Below are 26,781 nucleotides of genomic sequence, written 5' to 3' on the forward strand. Positions count from 1 at the left end.
GAAAATATAATTATTTACCATGTTTTGAGGAATAAAATGTTCTGTAAATCAGACTATGACTGATGTCAGACCAAGCCCCTCTGTAACAACATTCAGAATATACTTTGCAAACTTTGAGCTAGTGAAGTGCAGATTTCTGGTTCAGTGACTGAGAAAAAAACTTAATCTGAAACAAGAAAAGCACTCAGAGCACAGTGCTCCACCAAGGCTGCTCAGACGTTAAATCATTTCTGACAGATGAGTCCCAATAAGTCCACAGCGGTTGATTTGTAGTTGGACCACAGTCATGTGATCATCAGCAGGCAGCTGATGTAGTGTTCACTTGTTGTCATAGTTACAGTAACGCTATCTCGCAATGATACAGAAATCTTTAATAATTCTGTGGATCCAGACTATAAACCACATCACTGCCAAAATCTGATCACATGGTCCTTGTGACATTTATGACCTTCCCTGAAAATTTCATTCAAATCCATTAGTCCGTTTTTTGGTAATGTTGTGAACGGACAGACTAACAGACAGACAAACGTACGCCAATCATCACATAACTCTGCCACGTTCCCTGGTGGAGTAAAATCAGCTGTTGAAGATATATAGATTTGTAAATTCCACACATTCTTATAGTAGATTTTAGCCAGTAGGTAACACCATGCCACTCCCCCAGTTCATTAATAAGCCCATTGTTTGGGGTTTTTTATTTGAAGTTTTTTGAAACATTATGTATATGTTTTTTTCAGCATTAAATGTAACTATTTTACAGATATATGGTATAATTTTAAAGAACAACTATGAAAATCAAGGATTAATAAATAAAAATAATTTTTAATAATTACTTTACAGCTGTTCTTTGCTTTGCTAAATTACAGAAGTAAAAAGTGTTTTAAAAAGAATACAATGTAGAACTAAAAAATGGTAAATAATGTCAGATTTCTAAGTTACAAATTGTTGGCATTTGAATTAATTATAGATAATAATTAGTAAAGTTGCAGACTGTAAAAACAAAGGACTATAAAAAAAACGTTGACTGTAGAAAAAAAGTAAACAAAAACTGAAAATAACGTCCATATAAAAAAATCTGTACAGAACTATGGCATAATTTGAAAGAAACATTATTTCCATGTGAGGCTAAAAAAAAAAAAAGGTCATGTGAAAAATCTGTATTCCCGCAAATATATTTTTTGCTGAAATGCGCAGACAGAAAATTAATTTTACCAAAAACACATTACTTTATATTCAGTTTTTGAAGATTACAGCATTATTTATTTAATTTTATTTATTTTTTTGTCTTTACACTACAAGAAGGCACGTTGTGAGAGCAAACATGTTTGAAAACAGACCAGAGCACGTTTCTTCCTGTGTAGTGTGTCGCCTTAATATTTCATCCCCCTCCGTCTCCTGTGGCCCATAAATAGCGGCTGTGTGCGGCAGTGACAGCGTTAACAGTCTCCACCTTCTATGTAAATGCCACGGTGAGCGAGTGAACGGACGCTCGGTGAATGAGGGGGCGGGGTGGCGGCGGCGGCGGCGGAGATGTGCGTCTGTGCGCTCACAGAGAGGAGGAGGAGAGGAGGAGGAGGAGGTGTGTGTTTCCAGCGTCTCTGCATCTATTCGGTGGACGCTACCTTCGGATGCAGCCATGTCACGAGCACCGGGAGCATCACAGTAACCCACGGACACGGTAACGGACGGCGAAGGAGCGCAGCGATGGGCGGACAGATAACGAGAAATGCCTTTTACGGTAAGGAGTGTTTCTGTCTTTTTGTTGTTTTTTTTTAGGGGGGCGTTATTGTTCATTCACAGCCGCCTGGTGTGTGCGCCCCCGTGCAGGCGATGGATCCAGGTACCGAGTCCGTTCTCCGGTCACTCTTACGTCACTCCGATGATTAGAATAAAGGTCCGCTGCGTCTGCCGGTGACCGGTCACACCTCCTCCGGTCCGGACTGGAGTTTTACGCGGCTCGGGATGGGAAGTTGTGGGGTTTCCCTCATTATCAAACTCACAGCTGCTCCAGCGGATCCATGCTTATTGATTATTGATTGGGTTGTCCCGGTTGCTGACTGGGAGCTCGGAGCTTCACCCACTTCCAGGATGGTTTGCGGCTACATGAGGCTGCCTGGATGGAAACCACAGCTGATTGTGAGCAGGCGGCCACAGCTGAGCAGCTCCCAGAGGCCTTTCAGGCAGCTAATAAACAGCACAAGTGGCTTCTGTGGAGGTTCAGGGGCTCAGACGTGTTCCAGCTTCAGGCTCATATCAATACTGGTTTAGATTTATAACAATGAGCAAGGAAGTACAGCATCTCCCTGGACACTCTTAAACCGAAACATAATAAGAAAGTAGCACAGCGAGGCTTTGAGTTCATTCCAAGTGGCAGCAGAATGATTATTAGCACGTTAGTTACATTTACATGTAGCTATAGATTTTCAGCAGGATGACAAATTAAAGGAAAAACCATTGTTAGGTTGTTTGGGGCCATAATAGTTTCATTCATAATAGTTTGGGTCCATGTGACCCCCCAGAAGTAAACACTGCAAATCAGTGCAAGTTTTTGTGAGTGATCACCTCTATTATCTAATTATTGATTATTTTCAATGACCCATTTTGAATAAAGACCTGAAAAAAAGGTTTATTTTGAATTTAACCACTTTAGTCTGTTTGTCACATCTTAAGGTAAACATCATGCAAAACACAAAAATAAATAAGTTTACACACATAAATACATAAGGACAAAGGAATGATCTCACCCTCATGCATTGCAAATAAAGATCAAGGTTCTAAGTAGCTGGCCTTGGGATGCACATTTTGGATTGTTATCTTGACCCAGATATAGCAACCTTAACAATCAATTATTAAATGATTAATAATACAATATGAGTATAGTGGGGATATTGTGGTCATATTCAAGAGACATGTCACTGGGATAAACACTGTCCTAGTCTGTTGTGAAATGTGAAATACATAAATTCAGACCAAGAGCACATTAACTGTCACAAAAAGTCTTTGTCATGGTGCCCGCTACTAGCTAAACTCCCACAATGCTCTCTGCTTGCCAACATAAAGGTCCAAGTGACGCCTCCTCTGGTTGCTACAGTATTAAACTGTAAGAGGTTCCACCTGTTTCTGCAGCTAATAGACAACAGATGTTCACTTTATCCCTCATCATTTCATATATTTTTAATCAGTTAATAATCAATTAACTATTAAACATTTACATCCTAGCCTGACCTAAACCGGGTAGTACCGGATTGGGACCCAGTACTCAACGCCCTTATGTCAAGTCCTTCAGATACAGGATCGTGAGATCCCAAGAGTAACTGCTGGGATTTCATGGCAGTTTACATCTGATGCATTTGTGTAAAACATACTGCGACTCACTGCGATTGCCAGAGCTTCTATCGTTGGTACCGCTATTGTTTTATCACCCAGGTCTAATTTATCCGGTTACTAAACATTTATATCCTGGTGGGACTGGCTGAAAATGTTGTCAGTCATGTGCTATGGCCTCTATACCATCATCAAAACAGCAAATGAGGGATTATCTTTTAGAAAAACAGTTTCCATAACGACTATGAAGTTCACCAACTTGGAGTATCAGTGTCAAGGTGCACTGAAGCTGTTCTGATGGTGGTTCAAGAACTTTATGTCGCTTTTTTTATTTCATTTGCCACCTGTGGGTTTGTACGTGAAGCTGTGGGAGTTAATCTGTGTCCGTGCTCCTGTAGCCTCGCCTGCTTTTGACCACCTGATCGTTCTAATTAAAGCCCTAAGATTAATCCAATTACTTAAAGAGGGACAGACTAAGACAGCAGGAAGAGCTCCTTTTCTCTGGGATCAAGGTCAAACACTTCACAAAGTTTGTTTTTGTTCAGTGTGTGTTCCAAATACGTCTTAGCGGATGTAACTGTTGTCTCAGAGTGCAAGTATTAGCATTAATCTATTAAAGTGCAGTTGTACAATTATTGCATACCAAAAACAGACAGTGATAATCATAGAATTGTGTATTTTTACGAACACAATTTTGCAAAAGTACAGGTATTCTGGATAACTGCCATTGTTTGACATCTTTTTTTGTAAAGATTTTTAGATTTTACTACAAACACTATCTTCTAAAATTAGCATTTAAAAAGAAAGAAAAAAGACGTTGCATTTGTGGAATTAAAGGGTTCATTTGCTATATCAGTTGTTAGATTTGAAAATAGTTAATTGTATTTGTGAGGCTTTGTGCTGTTAAACGATGTACGACTTAATTCAGAAATATTCCAGTGACATTCAGAATACAGCAGCAGGACTTTCACCAGATCAGTATGTGGACTGGTTAACTAGCTTTAGCACAGAGTAGCGATGGCAAACATTGTTGTGTTGTAGGTCTGTGATTTTCTGCAGTTTTCTCGGACGTGCCCTGGGTAGAATGGGACATGGTTGCGTTTAAGAGGTTGTTTCCCTTCACTGTTGCTGTTTGTTCCGCGCTGTATTTGCATGTGCAGTAGCTTCATCCTGTTCTGTACTGTGTTTTTGTCTGGACCATCTCAGTCTCATAGGCAGCTCCTTTTTGTTTATTACTGTTAATCACGTTCGCTGTTCTTTTCCCACATAGTTCAGCTACATCAGTTAAAACAGCTAGCTATTAGGTCAGAGGCTGCTGCGAGCTACGTCTGTATTTAGGTAAACACAGACAAACATGGCGAACAAACGCTGACAGCGACCGGTCGTTTGTGAGTAAGTTTGATGCAATACAGGCAGCTTCAGAGCATGATCTGACTGCAATGTGAAAGAATTATTGTATTGAATATAGCTACATGAATGCCGATTATTTGATTTGTTAGATTAATGCAGAGTGATGTCAACAAACTGACCCTAGAACAGGGCTGCAACCAACAGTTATTTTCATTGTGGATTAATCTGCTGATTATTTTTAATTGATCAGTTGTTTGGTCTTGAAAATGTCAAAAAAAATTGTAAACAAAATTTTGATGACGTCCTGAAATGTTTTATTTTGTCCACAACCCAAAGATGCTCAGATTACCGTCACAGAGGAGGAAAGAAACCAGAAATTATTCACATTTAAGAAGCTGCCATCACAGACTTTCCCCAAATTACACAAATTGATTTATTATCGTAAAAATACTTGGTGATTGATTTACCAATTGACAACTAATTCATTGATCATTGCAGCCTAGCTTAAAATCATAATCCATAACGCTGTCTGTGCGATGACCACTGCTGACTTACATTTGGAGAGATTTAGTCAGTGAATCTCAATGGGAGTAGGAGAGGGTTGAACCAAGTTTAACATTAAAGCCCAACTGTTGCCATGACGACGCACATCCATTGATAGAAAGCATCTGATTTCTTCAACTGCAGAAGCTAAATTTATAGAAACAGACAATTGTATCTGAACCTTTCTACTGATGCTTTCTCCAGATCCTGCAGCTCTTTAGGGGAAAAAGTGACGACTAAATCTCACTAAACTGAAATCCATTAAGCGGAAAACCGCTGCTGCTTCTTTATGTGTTCTTTCTGCTCGCACGCAGGTTTGAAAAGACTCGCAGGCGGATGGATTATGCTTTCTAAAATTGCACCTCTGCAGGCTGGCTGTTGTTCTCCGGCGTGAAGCAGCAGAGCACATCCAAACACTGTTTTGCGGAGTCGGTTGCATAATTGAGTCTGCCGAGTGTGTGGGAGCTCCACTTGTGTGCTCCCGATTGACTGAAAGTGGGCCAGTGTCTGAGGCTGATTCGAGGCAACGTCTGGCTTCGTTCGAACTGAACTGGATTCAGATGCAAAGTTAATATTGGAACTGTAGAGAGCTGTCACATAGCAAACGAAAGATTTGTGTCTCAGTAAAATCACAGGATACGCCTCGGCTTACTGACAGCAGAATAAAGGCTAAAAAAACGTCCTTTTACTTCTGAGTGTCTATTGTCTTTGTATGTCTGGGGCCTCGACAGACAGCTTTTATCAATCAATTAATCCATCAGACTTTATTTATCCAGCACTTTTCATAAAAATGAAATGCAACATAAAGTGCTTTACCGATAAAAGGAATATAAAACACCAATGAACACTAATAAAACAATATAAAACAACCCCCCACCACAAAATTATGTTGTAAATGCATCACCCCCATCCTCAAACAGCTTCACTGGCTCCCGGTTCAATACCTTATCCATTTCAAACTCCTCCTCCTCACGTACAAGTCCCTCCATAACCTGGCCCCTTCTTACCTCTCTGACCTCCTCCAACAACACCGACCCTCCCGTAACCTTCACTCTGCAGACTCAAACCTCCTGACGCCCATCATCCGTACCAAGCACTGGACTTTGGGGGACCAAGCCTTCGCAGCCGCTGCCCCCCCAACTCTGGAATTCTCTTCCACCACCCATCAGGAACTCTCTAAAAACCCACTTGTTTGATCTGGCTTTTGCTTATTTTTTTTCCTTCTCTTAATCTTTCTGGCTGTTTATCTTGTCAAGCGTCTTTGAGTTACCAAAAAAGCGCTATATAAATTCGATGTATTATTATTATTATAAATGCAGGACTCTAAAGAACTGGGATTGAGGAACTGAGGAAAAGCTAAACTAAATGCAATGAGGATACACCAGATGAGGCCAAATTAAAAATACAATGTAGATAAATACATAGATAAATATTATTAAAATATTTAAAATAAAAAATAAACAAAAATACAAGTTTAAATTCATATAAAGAGAATAAGAAAACAATCTTTAAAAATGAAGCAATGAGTGATACGTTGAATACACTAAAATATGTGAATGAGAGAATAAAAAGCGAAATCAAATCAAATAAAAGAACAACATAGATAGATAGATAGATAGATAGATAGATAGATAGATAGATAGATAGATAGATAGATAGATAGATAGATAGATAGATAGATAGATAGATAGATAGATAGATAGATAGATAGATAGATAGATAGATAGATAGATAGATAGATAGATAGAAGGGCAAACTAAAGGTGAAAATTCATAAAAACAGAATCGAAAAATCATTTTAAAAAAGAAGAGAAGTAATAAACACATAGATTAAAATATGCAAATAAGTGAATAAATAGAGAAGTCAATACATCTAATTAGCTCGAAGTAAAGGTATAAATATATAAATATCAATCTACAATTTAAATATATTGATTAACATGTAAAAGACAAAACAGATAATTACATTTATAAATATAGAACAAGAAAATAATTTTTAAATATTACATAATAATCAATACACTGAATAGACTAAAAGATGGAAATAAGTGAATAAACAGAGAAATCAATAAATAAAATCCATCAAATTAATTAAATAATTCAAAAACCTGACTGAAAATTCAAGCCTTATGCAATATCTATTTTCTGCACATACTAGAATATGTGCTAGATTGTTATTTGTCTACCTACAGACAAATCTCTGCAATACGGATACTTCTGTCGGTATTTCTATACATGAAAGAATCTGCAACACCACTGAAAATGTGTAATACTGATATTTCTAGATCTAGTACTTATTTAGTGTATATATTTTGGTGGATTTTTGATATTCCTTAAATGTTTGTGCTATCATCTTTCCTGCTGTGGCAAACCACATTCTCCACTGTGGGATTAATAAAGGCTTATCTTATCTTAGATCTTGAGTTTGCCTTTAAAAAAAAAAAATCAGGCCTGTCTGTTGCTATGAAGTGACAGAAACACATGTCTCAGGATGCAATTGTTGCTTCTTCTAACTTCGGGGGCAACAGTCTGTCACCTACATCCCCAAACCGGCTACAGAAACCACACATATACACGTGTGTGCAACCAAAACATGTAAAATTATGCCCCTAATGCTCATCCTCCGGGCAGGTCACCTTCAAGGTGGCACCCACATAATGACTTCCAGTCGGTGCTGAATAGCATCTTGCCTGCTTTCAGTCAATACTCGCTGCATATCATTACGCCTCCCCACCAGCCTGCTCTATTTGGCTGCCAGAGAAGCATCGGCGAGCTGCATTGTGCTGCACAATTATTATTTATTGATCACTGTTGTATAATCCTGCTCGTGGAGGGAAGGCGGTAACAGACCACAGAGGGTGATGTCAGCCGTCATCATCTGTCTCATCTTTCAGTGCCAGGTCATCTCGGCGTGAATTATTGATAGTGAGGCGCCTCTACAGTGGGGCAGGGCACCGGACTGTTTTTATTTTGGTAGCAAACATGCAGCGATATACCGTGGAGGTCAGACAGTAGAGCTTTCAACAATCGATTACTTCTTTTTACTCATGACACAAGCACTCACTTGTGAGCCACTTGCCCTCGAGTTACATAGTGATAAAGTTAGTCCTGTTTGTTAGTCAAAGCAGGAAGAGTATAGGCAACAATCTGCAGTAACTGCTCTAGAGTCAGATAAGTATGATGTTAGCTTGGTAGTGGCTGCCTTTATTTATCTCGGTGGGTGACGGTAGAAGGTTTGAGTGCAGCTCAATACTTTTAGCATGTTTTTATTTAATTAATAGTCATCGATATTTCCTTTTTGGTAAAATTTGAATGTGAAAAATCTGCAGGAGCTGGCGAGTTTTACTTAATAATTGTAATAATTTAAGAAAGTACTGCAGTATCTCTTTTAAAATTAGAAACAGAGCAGCAGAGCAGTGACTCACATTATAGTGTTACATATTGTTTAAACCAAGAGAGACATCATGAGAGGCTACAGTAGCCAGTGTCCATTCATGATCAGCCTTATTTCTTTATGCTGGTGATGATACCTCATTCAATATTTGGACTGCTTTGAATTTAAATTTTCTGCCGTCAACCAAAGAAAATGTTCATCGACAGAATAGTACCTGCTCTTAAATGAACTGACTGGTCATGGAAAAAAAAGAAATCTGCATACTATCTGTAGGTGAACGAACATGAATAAATGAATTCCAAACCAACTTAAAAATCAAGTATTTGCAGCGCATTAAATCATTTGACTCTAGTTACTTGTTTGGACAGGTTCTGTTACGAAACCACTACTAAACTTAACATACTGAAATATGCCAATTCTGAATTAGTGATGCTAGCTTACAGTGTGTACATGATCTGCCATTTTAGTTGTTGAGCTCTGACATACAAACTGCTGTTTGCAAAGTTTACACATTTGAGCAAAATGCCACACCAATGAATTCTCTGACATATAGCAGCATTTCCACAATATATTTTCATGTACATTTTCAAGCATCTGAAAGAACACCCAAACATTTTTAATGCTGACTGTTTTGAACATGAATGAATATGCTTCATGGGAGATAGAAAGACATAAACAAATTTGTTTTTCCCACCAAGTTCTGATGTTGCTAACCATTTCTTTAAGTATTTTCTTCTCCAGACAGCTTTAAACATGGTTGATACCAGCTGACGAGAAATATTAATCACAACTTTCCCAATTAAAAACAAATCTCAAAGACTTCTTTCCATTTTTTGCTCAGAGATAGACAAAAGTTTTGTTTGTTTCTGACTTCTTCTACTCTGTTTATTACAGCCATGATCTTCTGCTGACACCATGCAGTCTGGTTTATTTGCTTCAAAGCAGTTTGCTTTTTTTAGTTTTAAAAGTTCATTTTAAATTTGTTTGACAATGATACTGAAACACTCCTCCTGACATAGTTTGGAGCTGACTCAAAGTAAACATTCAGGAAATGCAGGAGAAGTTAGACCTAGCAGTCAGTTCAAAGTTGTAACATGTGGGGTTGTTGCTGCTATTTTAAACTATTCATTCTGGAAGGCACTTATTATGGCACTTTAGTCCTTATGAAAGTAACACTAGATATTGTCTGACCAATGAGAATTTGCTTGGGTAAGAGAACATTGATCAACCAGTTGACACTTGAAACAGCAGCTGTAATAAAAAATAGGGACAGGAGGCTGAATGGAGATTACTGCAACTGCTCGAGTTGCTGTACCAGATTTACAGAAACAACAATCCTTTAATTTGAGTGAAAAAGTAAAATGAAAACAACACTTGCTCGTTTCTGGTTGGGCAAGACCATGTCAGCCTGATAATGAAACTATTACAGTGCATCAGTGAAAAAAGCAGCCATCAAACATCCTATCTGAGCCAATCTGGAGCGAATAGTTTCCAATGACAGGATCATCTGAAGCTGCTCTAACATTATGGAAGCCCCCCCAGCCCATGCAGCATTACTCATCTATCACTACACCAACACATCCATCATGATGTTGCCTAGCAGCACATGAGGCCCTCCGGTTGCCACCAACACAATGACTGATGAGTCTGCAGCGAGCTCCTGCTACCTGTCCTCAGGTAGAGCAGCAGCTACAGTTACTATCATCTCCTATTGGGTTTCACACATTCTGCCTGGATCCGTGTAGCATCTGTCACACATGTGAAGACTGTCAGAGAGGAAACACAATACCCTGTGAACAACGCTGGAAAAGTTGCAGCGCGAGAGCTGTAGCAGCGTCCTCACTGAGCTGCGTTTTTAAGCCTAAACGATAATGCGTGTGATTAATCGACGCTATTATCCCGTGATTCATTTCACAGTTGGTGTTACATCAGGCTGAAATGCCATTTTGTCATGAGTCAGTGGGACTGAATACATCATCCAGACGCTGCTATGTAAACATCATTAAGAAGTTGTTTGTCATTGCCCTGCAGACTTGTTGGTGGAGTTGTAAATGACACTGTCAGAGGAGCTACACACAGAAAAGTCAAATAAAGAGCAACTGCAGGAAGAGTTTGCACTGTTTTGAAAAAGACGCAGCACATACTTTTATCTTTTCAGAGATGGGCATGTTTGCAGCTATTCCTCAATTTGCATTAACCCTCTAAACTCAAAGCAGTTTCTGGACATTTGTTTCCTCCTGACATATTTTTGCTCACTGTGGGCTCATTTTTCACCACAATATAAAGTCCTTTCAAGTACCCACAGGTGTTACCACATCTAGACAAAATAGAGGTTAAATATATTATAGGTAATACATTTTTATGACCTTTACAAACTCAGCATTTTTCTCTGTATTCTGCATTTCAGCTGTAAAAAAAATTTCACCATGATGAATGTATCTTCCAACAGAGACAGTGACACAGTTTGCAAATGCAAACATGTGAGAATGTGTTACTGAACGTCACCTCCTGCACTGTTCTGCATGTCTTCTTATTCCCATGTTCCCAAATGGCTCATGAGTTGGTGGCGTTTGTGTTGTTCGTGCTCGTGTTTTTCTCTCCAGTCTCCAAGGATGAGCGCTAAGCTGGGCTTTACATAGCAACAAGTGCAGGGAGTGGGTTGGCATGTGGGCTACCTGCACCTCATAAGCACCAACAGGCTGAATGCAACAGACTCATCATGTTTCCACGGTGCTAAAGTTAGGCATAATGGAGGGGATGTGGGTCAAGGGTATCTGCAAGGTTTGTTTTATTGTTCCTTAGAGACGCACAGCAGAGAAAGGACTCATCCCATGCAGTTAATACAACATGCTGCACCTATGTCAATGTGAACCTCCATATCGGTTAGCTTTAAAAGCTTTTACAGTTGAAACAAGGAAATGATTTCCCTACCAAACGGTGAGCAAATATTTGAGTCGTTTCTCCTCCCGCCCATAAAATCCTATTTGCACAGTAAAACCACTTAGCTGACATTTGGTGAGCGACGACCACACAAGATAATAATAAAAAAAATAAATTAAAACACGCTGCTAACCTCTTCCTCGCCATCGCCAACCAAATGGAATAGTGAGAGATTAGCCACACAGAGCTGTTCGCTGGGCTATGACAGGTATTAGCTGCACACAAGCCTGCGTATTGTGATGAGGGATTGGGGCTCTGTGTTGTTATTAGTGGGATAAAGACCTCTACACTCCAGGGCAGACTAATACAAGCTTCACCCCTCTGTTTGTTCATAATAAGACATCCTTGACCTTTAGCTGAATGGCTCCTGTGAGGCTGTTAAAACTGTCTTTTCCCAGATAACACGAGCATAAAGCTGTGTGCACAAACAGAGGTTTATAAGAGGTAGCTCATCGAGGGGTCACATCTGAAGACATGAACGTACTCCAGGATTTGTGTTGCCGAGGTAATTGGAGGGCTGAGATGGGCTCCAGGCTGTTTGGTCTGTCTGATAGCTTCAATCTACAACAACCACTGAATCTTAACCAAGAGCTGCTAAGTGCGCAGATTGTTTTCCCACCCTGAAGACAATTTTTGCACAAATTTTCACAAAGTCAGGCTCATATTTTGCTGTCAGAAACTCCAAGGCCATGTTCAGACTGTCAGCTTGAGGCGAAACAGCAAATGGAGCAGGAATCGACTAACTGTTAGTTCTAATATTCAGCATTTTTCAAATGATCGGTGTCTGTAGTCGCTCTGTTTTCTAGAGCAGCGTACCGTAACAGCCAATCAACACTGCAGGATAAATGTTGAAAAGTTCAACAGTTTCTGTCACATTTCAAATGCGATATGAAGTCTTGCACCTCTATGGAAACAGCACAACCATGACGAGAACGAGAGAGAGCTCAGAAATGTCTTCTGCACAGTGTGACAGTTATAGTGTCATAAATTATAGAAAATGAAAAAATGTAAAGTGAGATTTCTTTTATTATTTATGTTTAAAATATTGGGGGATACATTTTCCAAGTTCCAATATGTGCTACCAATACTGGGAAAAAAAGATGGCTTCACATGCTCTAAATATTTGACTACTTGTTTAATTTGCTTCTACACTTGCCTTGTCTCTTTTCTGTAAAAACAGCCTGCAGTTCAGCCGACTGTTCTTGTCATGGGACTGTTATTCACACTTCAGTCACTAAATGGCTTCTTGGTTGCACTGAGTAATGAAGAATTGTTTTGTTTTTGACAGAATCCGGCTATGACAAATGTTTCATATTTGGCAAATCCTTAAATGACACATGTAGAATACAGTCATTTTGATGATTTATTACAATTTTCACCTAATGTTTTTTTTTTTTTGACTGTTTAGGTTGATACAATGGATGCACAAAATATATTCATAGGCTGTCAGAAAGTTTAAAATCTGTTCATTTTTAATGTTTGTACAGTTTCTGGCTCCCATAAATGGTATGATTATGGTGATTTTTAAGGCAAATCTTGAAAGTCGAAAGTCACACATGATTAGGTTGCAGACTGTTGGAAAGTTGAAAATCTGATGATTTGATGGATTTTGGGGTTCAGAGACTTAATTAAACAAATTAAAACATAAATGCGCAACAGTATTTACATGAAGTTTAGCTTTAGAGTTTGTGTAGTCTAAATTCTGATCACAAGATTTTTATAACTACTGTAAATGTGAATCCTGTCTAAATAATACTCGTTCCCAGCCGCCTTGATAGCTAATTGACGCCATTGACCCTGAAGAACCGTAATGGTTGACAACTAATATGGAGTGATGTTGGTTTTGACGTGTTGCTTCAGGTCACCTGAGAGGAGATAAAAGGCAAACTAGGAAATTTTGCTTTGACTGTAGGTAGGAGGTGAAGACCAAACAGCTGTGCAGTTATTTCACAGCAATAATATCCTCGTTCTTTTCAACATTTCTGAGTGGATTTAGCAAATAACTCTCAAACTGGTTTATGTTCCTGCAAGGCAGCTGTGGCCTTTATGTGGATTTTTCTCTCAATTAAATTCAGAGTAGACAAAACAATAAAGACTGAACATATCTATTGATCGGCCACCAGTGGCAGGGATGCAAGTTTAAAACAACATCACATTTTTATATGGGTGAAACAGACATGTTGCTGTTGTTTGTTGATATGTATTGCAAGTTCTCTGCTGCTGTATATTTCAATCTTTTGTCACTCCTGTCTGTCTGGTCTGTGATTGTATTTTATATTTTAGGGACTGCAGATACAGATTCACTTGAAGCTATTATCTGGTATAAATTATCTGGTATTATCTGCTATAAATTTAGGGTACTGTCCATTTTAAATGTAAAAATTAAAAAAAGAACACACATCCAGTGCACATTAGCCACATTAGCATTAACTTGGGCTCTAATCACTGTTCTTTCAGCTCTGCTTCAGTCTCCATCAGCTTTATATTTGTACACCTGCAACACACTAACTTTTAGCACAAGACCAAAGATGAGGCATTCACTCATTCACTGCATAATATAAACCAAGACTGTTTTGTGATAATACGAGCGTTTATGCTTGTGTATTACATATTTTGGTCATGTATTTTTGGATGTTGATGACAGAAAGCCAGATTGAATGCTTATAATAGTTTCTGGGTGACTGAAGTTGTATTCTTAATGGGATCAACCATGGACATTGTAATCTCCCTTTTCTACACAAGTGAACTTGTCATAGTGAGAATGGTCAAAAGCAGGGCTGCATTAATGAAAATTCTTTACACCAAAGTTTCATTGTAATTACATATAGCATGGTTGTGTTTGGTCCTGATTGCAAAGACAAAAATAGAAGGAAAATTGCAACTGGCAAAGAGAAGAGACAGGCCTGAGAAAACCATAGAAAGCGTCCAAAGTTTAGGATCATTCAATCAGCCAACAGAGCAATCCGACACACACTAACGTTAGCTTTAAATCAATTGGAGTTGAGATGAAGGACAGTAAAGTCCAAAATCAAGCAACATACTGATGGCTAAGCTAACTGGTTTTAGCTGCCTCTTTGTGGAGCTGTGTTGCCTGTCAGAGCAACCAAAGCTGATCTAGCTTCCAGCAAAAAAATACAATTAGAAGGCGGATTTGTCTGACAAACTGCTTAACTAGTTTGCCTTGAATGTCATTCAGTCCGGTCTAATGCTATCAACTCACCGTCTAACCGGCTAACTGCTACTTTCCAGTATTTAGTCACAGGTGTTGTGACACTTTTTTTTGTCTTCATAGAGGATATTTAGGCAGCCTGTCATTCAGAAGGTAAAAAAAAAACAAAAAAAACTGCTATGTTTGAACTCTGTACAGGACTATGAATAAGTATGAAGATCTGCAATTTAAGCAGTAAAATCTTACATTTTTCTATAAAGCGACAAATTATTTCTTCATTTTAAAATGACTGTCTCATTTATGTCACTATTGTACTTTCAATGGAATAATCAGTTTAGTACTTGATTACTAAAAGCTGTAGTCTGAGTCAAAAACATCCCAAAACATTTCAAGACACTTAAATGCAACTTCATCCACTGTAGCTGCTCAGTATTTGACCCACTTGTCAGTGTATGAATCACCATATCCATTCAATGATCTGAAAATACCTGTAGAACCCATTAAAATGTGTTGTTAGTGGACAAGTAGAGCATGAAAAGAAAGAAGTGAATGTTTTCTTGCTCCGTAAACTGATATTCCACTTTCTTTGAAGGGGCTCGGGTTGCAAAAGGCCAGAATCTAAGACTATAAATATCATTTTGTTGTGTCTGAGTAAACAAAAGGCATCTGTCGTGTCCTCGCTGATGGCCGCAGAGTGAAAGAGTGAGCTGATCAAGACCTTTAGATACGAGTGGGTTGCTAAGGAACATGAATTCACACGTTAGCCTGTTTCCCTGTACAGCAGCTGCGCCTCTTTAGACACCACTAATGCATTCAGCTCAATCTGCCTCGGACCACGTGCCCCACATTCAACAACTGCCCCTCTGTGGTGCTGCCTAAGACAAAAGGCCCCGGCGATGCTCTTAGGTTTGGGGCCGGACTGAATGCTAGACACGCTTACAGGGTGTAAAACTGGAAGGGGTCATTACCAGATAAACACAAAGAAAGAGCGAGCACAAAGCGAGCTGTTTTCTGGGTCTTATCAGGACTCCACAGGACATCTGCTGCTGCTTTCATCTGCTCGGGGTCCGTTAAAATCAAACAGTCGTCTGTGATTACGATAGTGGGTATAGAGAGAGTCCAAAGCGCCATAAAATGAATATTAACTATAATTTTACTTTGACATTTTCAATTACAGCCGTGTTCCTGTAAGGAGGCCCCTGCCATTGGTTGGAATGAAATTTCAGCACTCTCTTAAAGACTATAATACATCTTACATTTAATCTTGCTGATTGATGCTCTACATTTTCGTATTCCCATAGATAGGTAGGCCAAACATTTGGTGTTGAAATATTTCCTGCACAGGCGATGAACTGAGGAAAAAAAAAGAAAATCGACTAACTGAGACATTCAGGGCAAAGTGTGAGTTTTTGCTGATGTTTATGCTGATGATTCTTTCTCCAAGCCTTGAAGAGATGGGATTTCTGTTCTAGCCAGAAAATCATACGAGGAGAAATCAATCAAAGAGCAGACAGACACCAATTTCTCGACTGACAGTAGCCCGAATAGTCCATAATGCAACACAGCTGCGAGACACAAAGTGCTTTGAGTCGGGAATAGACCTCTCAACTCACAATCACAGCTGAATTATTGCTTTCCGAGCCTACAGGTAAAATTTTGCTGGATACAAATGGTCAGGTGGGAAATTGTGGATCACAAACTGACAAGTTGAGGGCAAGTGGGTACATCGAAAAGGTTAATGCCTCTTCGCCACAAAATACTAGAATGTTCAAATACAAATACAGACATGTCTGGAAATCATTTAGCATACGAACACTGTTTTCTATGCTGCTGCAGGCAACCAAAGAAACTCTTAGTGGATTGAAATCATAGCTACTCTTTAACTAGTTGATTGGTCAAATGGAAAAACTGCAAGTTATCTCTTGATTGACTAAATATTCCACAGAGCACTGAGTGACTCTACCTCTGTGTCCTACTAGCAGAAAAGAACATAAAAAATATGGTATTTGCAGCATATTAAATCATTATAACCTGGTTATTATCTAATTAAGTGAACAGACTGGGAGCAGAGCAGCTGGACCCAGTCATATGATTTCTAAAATCGTATCAACTGGTGATCCACCACAAAAACTATTAAGAAATAAAATGCAGACAAGTTAGCTGCTGTTTTTAGATGATCTACGAGTTGGTTATTGAGCTGCAATGCACAAACTACTGCTTGCAATGGTTACAACTTTTTGTCCATTTGTTTGAACACAGTGCAGTGACACTAATGACTTCTTTTATATAGAGTCAGTTTTGGGACCAACTCCAAGCAACTAATAAAACAAACAGGTATTCTTAGCTTGTTATAAACCTTAGTTTTGCATTAGCATGAGACTCAGATAGCTAGCTAAATTAAGCAGGTTCCAGACACCTTTTTTTTGTAACTTGATGTTGTAAAGTTCATCAACATGACTTGCATAGTTAGCAGTTAGTGAGCAGGGAGTCTGCAAAAGTCAAACATCTTGAAATATTCTGATGTGTTTGCACCCAGAGCCTCAAGGTTTAAACAAGAAGGTCATTGGAAACTCATGACACAGACAAGTTATCCCATAGTTTTTAAATGTTCTACCATGTTAGTTGTTGACCCTTGATATCGAAAATGCTCTTTACAAATTGTTATCAATCTGTTGGAACAAAATGCAGCCACACCAATAACTTCTTTGATGTCATGTCAGTCAGTTTGGAGCTAAGTCCAAGTAAATGCTCAGTAAATAAGTCAGATCTAGCAATCTGCAAAACTGTAAAAACCAAGGGGGTGCCACAAATGTTGATGTTCATTTCAGTTCAATTTTGTTTTTATAATACCAGTTCACAAGATACGTCATCTCATAGCACTTTACATAGTAAAGCAGAAGAAGATACAAATTTACATATATAAAACAGAGAACCTAACAAATCTCAGGTTCTATTTGGCTTCCCTAGTGAACAAGCACATGTAGCGTTGTGGTGATGTAGCACTTTTCTCTATGTGAAAGTGACACCAGAGACCAACCAATGAGAATTTAGTCACATGAGAGCCAACCAAATGACCAGACGGCCTGGACACTAGGACATTAATGGATTTTTTTTTTCTAACTTGAAGAATTCTTTCTTGAAGCCAAACACACTTTAGTCCAGCTGCAGAATACTAATTTAGTCATTTTAATCAGAGCAGCTTGCAGCTCTGGAAAATTTGTGCAATTTGCTCCAGTACATGTTGTTTCTAGTAGCTGCTCAAGTGCTGCGGTCATACCCCTCTCAGTCACTCTCAGCCAGACTCCATTCAGACACTCCTACTGCCCATGCATTTAATTATCAAGTCAGTCAAGCCTTCCCCTGCAAGTCTTCCTCACTCTTGGCAGGCAGCCACTGAGCTGCTGGGCTTTGGGTGGAAGCACAAAACAGAGTGTGATATGTGGTATTTAGGAACTTTTGATGGAGTTATTTGGTTGGTTAGTATGTAATGAGCTTGAAGACTCTTAATCTAATTGTTAATCTGGACATAAAATGCATATGTAGTTTGCTGAAGTTGCCAGAACTTGACTTGATGTTGACTATGAAATTGCATCCACTGGGTTCCAAAATGGCTGTTTGTTTGTTAGAAGCTCATTTTGTAAATGCCTGAAGAGCATAATTTCCATCTTGGACATGTGTTGCTGTCTTGTCCTGCATTTTCGTTTCACCCTGCTGGGCCCAAAACCATTATTTCTAATGGGGTCATTACTCCAGTGCTCACAAATAATAAACAAATGCAGGAACTCTGTAATCCAAGACATTATCTGATGTCACTTTCTGTGATGCAAATTTGTAATAAAAACATAAGATACTGATTACAGCGACTAAACCTAACCTCCTGCTCCTGATTAAGACAGCTCGCTTCACATTGAAACTCATCTGTTTCTGTCTGTTCTGATCTGCTCTTTGCCTCAGACTCCCTTGGTGGTCCGTTCCCGTCCACGTCACATCGATGTCATCACAAACCCAAGAGGTGCCTGCCCATCCAGTGCGGCAGCGTCGGCGGGCCTTTTCCCATGAGTCCACTTCTTTTCCATCCAAATGCCAAGGGATCCCAGATTGTCATGGACCTCGCACAGAAGACGGTCAAGAGGCAGGCCAGCTTCTGCAACGCCATCACATTCAGCAACAGGCCCATAGCGCTGTATGAGCAAGTCCGCCTCAAGGTAATTTTTTGACAGCGTGCAGCACTTGAGCTATTAAAAATCTGTGCGGTTTTAAACTGTCAAAAGTATTGTGATGTTTTCATCTTAGGCTTACTCTTAAAATGTCGATGTAGACTCAACTGTGCTGTTTGTGTAGAAAGAAAAATGATGCAGAGTCAGTTTTTTGCAAGTTAGTCATACACGTCACCGAATACCCCACACCTGACCATCTTATATTTGACAGATTTTTCTTTTAAAGTAGTGAATATTGATTGAGTTGACCATGTGTAAAATTTAGGGTAACCCTAGTTTTGAGTTCAACATTCTTAAAGATTTTTCTTTTAGTCCAGTAACAATATTAAATAATGCTTCAAGTTGGGGCTACTGTTGGAGTGGTTTCACATCATACCTGCTCTCGATTGCCCTCATATTAGCCATGAATGCAAATATGTAATTTAGGTAATTTTTTTCTCATAAAGTATGCCTCTGACTGGCACCATACTCTATTTGGTGCCAATCACAGGAAAAAAATCTGCCTCTTAGGGTGAAAAATAAAGGTTTTGTGGTTGGTGGAATATCAGAGTAGACAAAAAGTGGCCATTTTTGACTGAATTTGTACAAACATATAACTGGTTTGTATTATTCTATCATTAAAGACCTGATGTATCAGTGAGCCTGCAAAACGTCAGGACTCTAGCTGCATTATTTTGTCAAGTTATGGCACTTCAAACATTGCTCCACAGATTGGTACAAAGAAAACGATGCAAAAATGTACATGACCCACCCCTATTTAAAATGTTTTAACTCATAAAGTTACAACACAAGTGACCAAAAATTGTACACGTTCTACTTAATAATATAAGTATGCACAGAAAAAAAGACTGACAAATATGACATAGTCTGACATGAGCTCTGTCTAAATTGTAGTGAACTGAGGTGGAATGACCCAAGTGGTTATGTTAAAAATGCTGCATGTGGTTGTGTTTTCCACAGATTACTAAAAAGCAGTGCTGCTGGAGTGGGGCTCTGCGCCTGGGCTTCACCTCCAAAGACCCCTCAAGGATAAACCCAGACAACCTGCCCAAGTACGCCTGCCCCGACCTGGTGTCCCAGAGTGGCTTCTGGGCCAAGGCGCTGCCCGAAGAGTTCGCTAATGAAGGCAACGTCATCGCCTTCTGGGTTGACAAGAAAGGCAGAGTGTTTTACCGCATCAATGAGTCCAGTCCCATGCTGTTCTTCAGCGGCGTCCGCACAGCTGAGCCCCTCTGGGCCCTCATTGATGTTTACGGTCTGACCCGCGGAGTGCAGCTGCTCGGTAAGAAGCATATGGGGGTGAACCTGAATTACTAAACAAGCCACTTAAGGGCGCTATAAAGGCACCACATTAACCACAGAGATTAATTTAAACTTAACATTAACTAAAATTAAAAGAGTTGCAGAAATAGTATGCATTAGCACATGTTGCCTGAGCCACTTCTTGGAAGGGTGCTGGTAGTTCTTGGCAACTTCATAGTAGTGTTGCCAACTTAATGACTTTCTCGCTAAATCTAGCGACTTTTCAAAGCTCCGAGCGACTTTTTTTGTCAAAAGTGACTAGCGACAAATCTAGCGACTTTTTCTGCTGTTTTGGCGACTCTGACAGGAAAACTCGGCACATTCTGCAGTTACTGTCCTCAACAAGCAGCAGGTGCTGCTGTGAGCTTCTCCCCCTCCCAGAGCAGAGGCTGTCAGTCCAGTAACCCCGCAGCAGTCCTAGTGAGGGGAGGGAGAGACCCACATCACTCCGCGGCCAGACGACAGATGAATCGCGCTTGCGCAGTCACTACAGATCCCATCCAGACTTACGGAGCCATATAAACGAAAATGTTTCTTCACTGTCATGCTAAAATAAACCACAGCATTTAGCCTCTAGTACAAGAACATATTTTGGGTATTTTATATTCACTCTTTGGTCTATTCCACAACGTTATTCCTCTCTCCTACAACGTTGATAACAATTACATGCAAACTGGGAAATATGCAAATTAGGCGATGACGCCATTTAGCGACTTCTAGCGACTTTTAGGACAGCCAACAGCGACTTTCCTTACTGAGGAGTTGAAAACATTGCTTCATAGTAGTGACAGTACTGGAAGTCACCACTTAAGAAGAGTCAGACTTGCTGTTTTACTCTTTTTCTAGTCTGTCTGCTAAGCTAAGCTAACTAGAGGCTGCTTGTTGTTGGTGGTGATGGTGTTCATACAAGTCATCTATTTCTCCACTAGAAGGCGGGAAAGTGTATTTATAAAAGATTGAAACACATCTTTCAAGGTAACTTGTACATCTTGCAACTTAATGTTGAGCAAACTGAACAAAGCTAACAGCTGCTCTGCATTAAATGGTGATGAATGTAGCAAGCTAGGCTACACCAACGTGAAACAAGAAGCTATAGTTTTTAATTTTAGTCATTTGCAACCTCCTGATGGTGAAAAACATCTAGGTAATTGCTAGTTAGCTGTTGACAAGCTGCTTGCTGGTGTTTGCAGAATGTGCAAAGTATTATTATGCAGTGTATATATATATATATATATATATATATATATATATATATATATATAAAATATGTCCAAGTTTGGCATTTGTGTTTGCTGTGCTTGTTGCTTCAGAAATGCTCAAGAAGATGTAGCTTGTGGATGCCATCGAGATAGGCATAGGTTCTATTTCAACACTGGAGAAATCCACTAAATCTGTGGCTCCCACTCTGCGTCATCAAAAAACAGCTTCACTGTTGGAAAGCTATGTGATTGAGAATAGCACTGTTAGCGCCATGCTAATATACCATGAAATGCAGTTCAGTTATAAACAGCACTGCTTATAATGGTGCTGCTGAACAACAACAATGAGACCCCCTCTTTGTCTTTTCTTTGTTCTGTTTGTTTTGTGTTGAGGCAAATAATTTCTGAGTTTTGTCAGGTGACTGTCACTGTTCTCCCAGTGGAATTGCATGCTACATATGATTGGTTCAAGGAACAATGGAAAGCTAAAAATCTGATAGTTTTTGTGCTTTTACCATTTCTGGCTCTTATAAATAGTGTAACGTTTGCATTTTCTTAACAAGGTAAGATGCCTTTCAAACCAGTCATGCAGTTTTTGGGTATTAAGGGTTAATATCTTTAACATTTTAAGTGATGCTATGCAAACATGGTCCATATGCTTAAATTAGTTTACATTCAATTAAATTTTAGCCAAACTCAGTTACAAAAGAAGAAAGGAATCTCTTCTGAGAAGGTTAATCCAGTGCAGATACTTCCAGTAAAACTGCATCCAACTACCAAAACTCTTTTCAAGTTGTTTCTTCAAATAGTCTGGCACCATCTTTTATCAAAGCGCCCACAGCTGAGATCATTTTTCCTTTTGTCGCTATTTTGTCTTCACTGGGGATTTTTCAAAGTCAGGAGGTGTTAAGATATTTTTAGATGACCTCCCAGTTCACTGCTTTCACTTTCCACATTACTGCAGTTGACAAAGCAGATTTTCTTTCTTTCCTGCTGTTTACAGTAAACAGCTCTTTGTGGAGGTTACCCCTCTGTCCTGCTGTAGACTAAAGCCTTCCACGAAGCAATGGAACAACCACGGACAATGCCTATCTATATCTGACCAATATTTGGCCCCCGTGTTTACCCAAAAGCACTGGAAGAAGGGGGGCTGGGGGCAGTCATGCTATTGTGCATTATCAAGGTATGCTAGGTAGCTTAGCACACATACCACGCAGACATAGCACAGGATAGAATAGCCGTGGCTTTGATGTGAGAGAATGTATACACATTCTTCTTTTCGCTGGAGATTCAGTGCTGCCGTCCCCTCTGCTGCTGTAAAAATAGACCCGGGGTCACATGTCCCATAGATAGCACATTTGATTGTAATTGTGCACTGTGCTGATTGACACTGGTGTCTCCAGGCTGGCGGGGGCAGACGGTTGAGCATTGAGGGAATCCATATTCTTTGTCTTCTTGTCCGTGTGGCACTCAGGGTTCGTTATTTTAAATCTTGATGCCACGTTCAGCATCTGTCCTGATGAATTACTGTTTGTAGATATGCGAGAGCCTTTATTTGATGACGCAGAAAATACTTCAAATATCAAAGAGCACCAACCCAGTGATTGCTCTGATCCGAGAGATGTGTGACCTCTTTGAAACGTTGCTTCGAGCGCTGCTGTAATCAAAAACCGAGTTTTTCTTTGCCCTACTGAAGTCATTTCTATTGTCTTTTTTTTTTTTACAGTCAGGCCATATGCAGGGCTTCCTACAGCGCAGGGACTCCTGTTCCTCAGGGGTCCCACTTAGTGACATCTGTCCCCACAAACAGGGGCCTGTGCAGAGGGCTGGAACGCCAGCGAAGGTCGAGATAGAAATGCATCACACAGACCAGAAGCAGCCCTTTGTGATGCTGAATGGCCACTTGTGTCGGCTCTGTGTGTGACGTTTCTATCCGTGAACCTTTCCACTATTCTCAGATAAGCCCTCGGGCTCTCACATACGAGCCCTTTTTCCTCGCTTTCACTCCTTATTTCACGTGGCATCTGAGGAGCTGTTGTGTTTTTTTTCCTGCCTTGTGTTCTCAATGAAACTCACAGCTTGTGAGACAACAGATACAGAAACAGAAGAGGTAGAAAGACAACATTTTCCCTCTAAATCTTTCAATGACTACATTTTGCTTTAACTGCTGATGAAAATGACTGTGAAAATTGCGGGCTTTTTCTTCTTTAAGCCCTGTTTTACTTTAATTTGGATGCTTTATCAAATTTTCATTGAAAATCTACAATTCTGCCTGATCTGCAGCTCTATTCTCTGTGCCCACGATGACCAAATTTCCACTCCAGAATCAATAAGATTTATATTCTCTCCATTTGAGTGTTTCCCAGCAGTGAATGAGATTATTCATTGTGCCTCCCTGGAAATACTATAATCCTCGCTACATAAAGATTGAATTAAAATTCTATGGTGGATTAAGTTTCTCGCTCAGACATTTTGTAGAGGTTCTGTAGGCACTGTAGCCATTTTCATATTGTAAATTAGCTTGAGGGGGGCTCTGCTAGTGTCTCCTTTTCAGATGAGCCATTCTACCGATCTCTATAACACTTTATATGCTTCTTCTTCCAGCTGTTTTATTACGTTGCATATTGACTGTTAACCATTTTATTCACCGGCTGCCATACGTTCACTCTACTGCTTGTCAGTGTAAGTTTGAAGGTTGTGTTTGTGTGTTTTTTTCACTGTGACTGCTGTAATTGTTCAAGACAAATGGTTATATGAGTGCAAGGCAAGTGCCAGTTATTTGTCCAGCTAGCTTTGGTTCATCCATCTCGTGTTTCTCTACCTGCAAGCTGTTCTGGTCGCTGTTCTTCCTCATTGTCATTCAGGTGTCTCTCCAGTGAGTTTCTCATCTTGTGAATGGACTCCAACTCCACCATCTTGGACTGCAGCTGGGCACAGCAGTTCTCTGCAAGATTGAGGTCCTCTCCAACCAGAACCTGCAGCAAAAGAAGAACACCATCACCAGCTGCAGTCCAAGTTTGTGGATTTGGACCTTGCTGTGTGACCAGAGATTCACTAGAGGCAGGTGAAAGACCCCCTCACTGGAGGAACATCTCGAAAGCATGAAAGCTTCCAGATGTTTTTGGACCCCTTAAGAGCATGCCACTAGGTAGGATGTAGGTTTTAGGTATAAGCCTGCATTTGGCCTCATGGTTCAGTTTCCTCCTCCTCTTCCACTGTCTTCATGTTATTGGTTTCAAAATCCACGTCCTACAACCTCTAGGCAGCGACCTACAGCACTGATTTTTGCTGAGGATTTAGTTTGTGCACGAAGGCTGCCATGCCAGTGTTTTTTTGGTGAATTTTATACCATTTTAAAAACTACTTGCATGTGATTCTTCCACCAAAACAAGTTCCTCTATACTGCTTTGAGAGGACTCTTCTGGTGTTTATTTTACTTAACTTCGTCCAAGACGACTGCAGCGGTTTAAAGAAATACAAACAAGCCAAAGTGTTTTTTTTTTAACCAAATAGCAGTATCCCATGTAGGACAATGGTCTGACTAAAAATTAGCCACAAGACAAAAAAGAAAACATACAGGCTACACCTTCCTACAACAGACACTTTCTACACCTGATTGAATCTACACTTTGACTGGACTGCTGGTGGATTATAAACCTGCCGACTTATTAGGAAGCTTTCTCCTATATCTTATTTTACATCAACAACAGTTAGTTTGAATATTTTGTGGTACTTTCCAGAAATAGCAAATCCCACAGGTTACCCTAGACCTCAACTTCTTGCAAATGGCGATCGGGTAGTAAGATGCTACGTTTCTCAAAATGCAGCACAGTGCTACCCGTATGCATTGCATGGCTGATTACAGAGACAAAGATGAGGAAATGTGGAACTGACAGATGCTGTGAACATGCACCTTATCAGATTTTGTAAATGGAAGACTACGTGGTGGATCAAGAATGGTGACTAGTAGGCAACATGCTGAAAGAAGCGCCCACTCTCAGTCCAAGCTTTATGGATAAAATCAGATCAAAAACAGGATACAGAGAATTGTGAGTTGGGGTTTTATCTTTAAGCTAAAGTGACATATCCAGGCAACCATACTCACAACTAACCCCGTGATCACAATCTGTAAGGAGAATTTGGCGACAGATCTCCTGGCCATAACGTCCATCCTTCTTATCAACAAAGACAAAATGAACTTGGATGTTATGCATCAAAAGTGGGACTAAAAGATGACATGACAGGCATGATTTGGTTGTTTTGTCCACACGGACCATCTTTAAACACCTTAAACTTGCATTACTTGATTTGCTTGGCCAGCTGAGGACAGCAGAAACCAGCTGTAGGTACAACACTGACATATCACCTATAAGGAACAACATTTATCTGTATTCATGTTTGTAAATGCATTTGACATTTGATGTCATTTTAACAGTTTCTGGTCTCAGCAAAATCCAGAAAAATGACTCTTTTCCTGCATAACACTTATATTGAGCTAATAATATGGGGCTGATTTTCTTCGGTCTCCTGAGAAGTTCAACAAGACAAGAAAACCAGCATAATTCCCCATGGGTTCATCCAAAAGACAAGGCTCTTCTATTTGACCTGTTCTCAATGTAAAAACATTTGTCACTGCAGCTTTAATCAGTTGGAATTCTGGGAATTCCTGAAGCAGCTGAAACCCTGTTTCACCCCCTCTCACATACAATCTGATCCATTGTTAACATAAAAAATATTGATTGTAGTCACTGTAATTTTAAAAAGCTCCTCAGGGCACATTCAGAGCAACGTACACACGTGGACAAAATTGTTGGTACCCCTCAGTTAAAGAAGGAAAAACCCACAATTCTCACTGAAATCACTTGAAACTCACAAAAGTAACAATAAATAAAAATTTATTGAAAATTAAATAATCAAAAACAGCCATTACTTTTGAATTGTTGATTAACATAATTATTTAAAAAAACAAACTAATGAAACAGGCCTGGACAAAAATGATGGTACCTCTATAAAAGATTGAAAACTATTTGACCAGAGTGACATGATTAACTCAGGTGTGTCATTTAATTGACATCACAGGTGTTTCCAAACTCATAATCAGTCAGTCTGCCTATTTAAAGGGAGACAAGTAGTCACCCTGCTGTTTGGTGAAAAGGTGTGTACCACACTGAACATGGACAACAGAAAGCGAAGGAGAGAATTGTCCCAGGACATTCGAAAAAAAATTATAGACAAACATCTTAAAGGTAAAGGCTATAAGACCATCTCTAAACAGCTTGAAGTTCCTGTGACAACAGTGGCTCATATTATTCAGAAGTTCAAGACCCACGGGACAGTAGCCAAC

General features: G+C 39.7%; 1 protein-coding gene across 2 annotated transcripts in view; it reads left to right on the forward strand.

The window, feature by feature from the left end:
- neurl1aa (neuralized E3 ubiquitin protein ligase 1Aa) overlaps window positions 1–26,781 on the forward strand; it is a 95,854-nt gene that overhangs the window by 32,015 nt on the left and 37,058 nt on the right. The window contains exons 1-3 of one of the 2 annotated variants that reach the window (XM_022211584.2): window positions 1,516–1,738; window positions 18,674–18,924; window positions 19,897–20,218. In XM_022211584.2, coding sequence (XP_022067276.2) covers window positions 1,531–1,738; window positions 18,674–18,924; window positions 19,897–20,218 — 781 coding nt within the window. In that variant the 5' untranslated portion in view covers window positions 1,516–1,530. Of the gene's footprint in view, window positions 1–1,515; window positions 1,739–18,673; window positions 18,925–19,896; window positions 20,219–26,781 lie in introns of those variants that run through there. The other variant, XM_022211583.2, reaches the window with a different exon arrangement.

Source organism: Acanthochromis polyacanthus, chromosome 3 (assembly GCF_021347895.1).
Source record: "Acanthochromis polyacanthus isolate Apoly-LR-REF ecotype Palm Island chromosome 3, KAUST_Apoly_ChrSc, whole genome shotgun sequence".
Taxonomy (NCBI): Eukaryota; Metazoa; Chordata; class Actinopteri; family Pomacentridae; genus Acanthochromis; species Acanthochromis polyacanthus.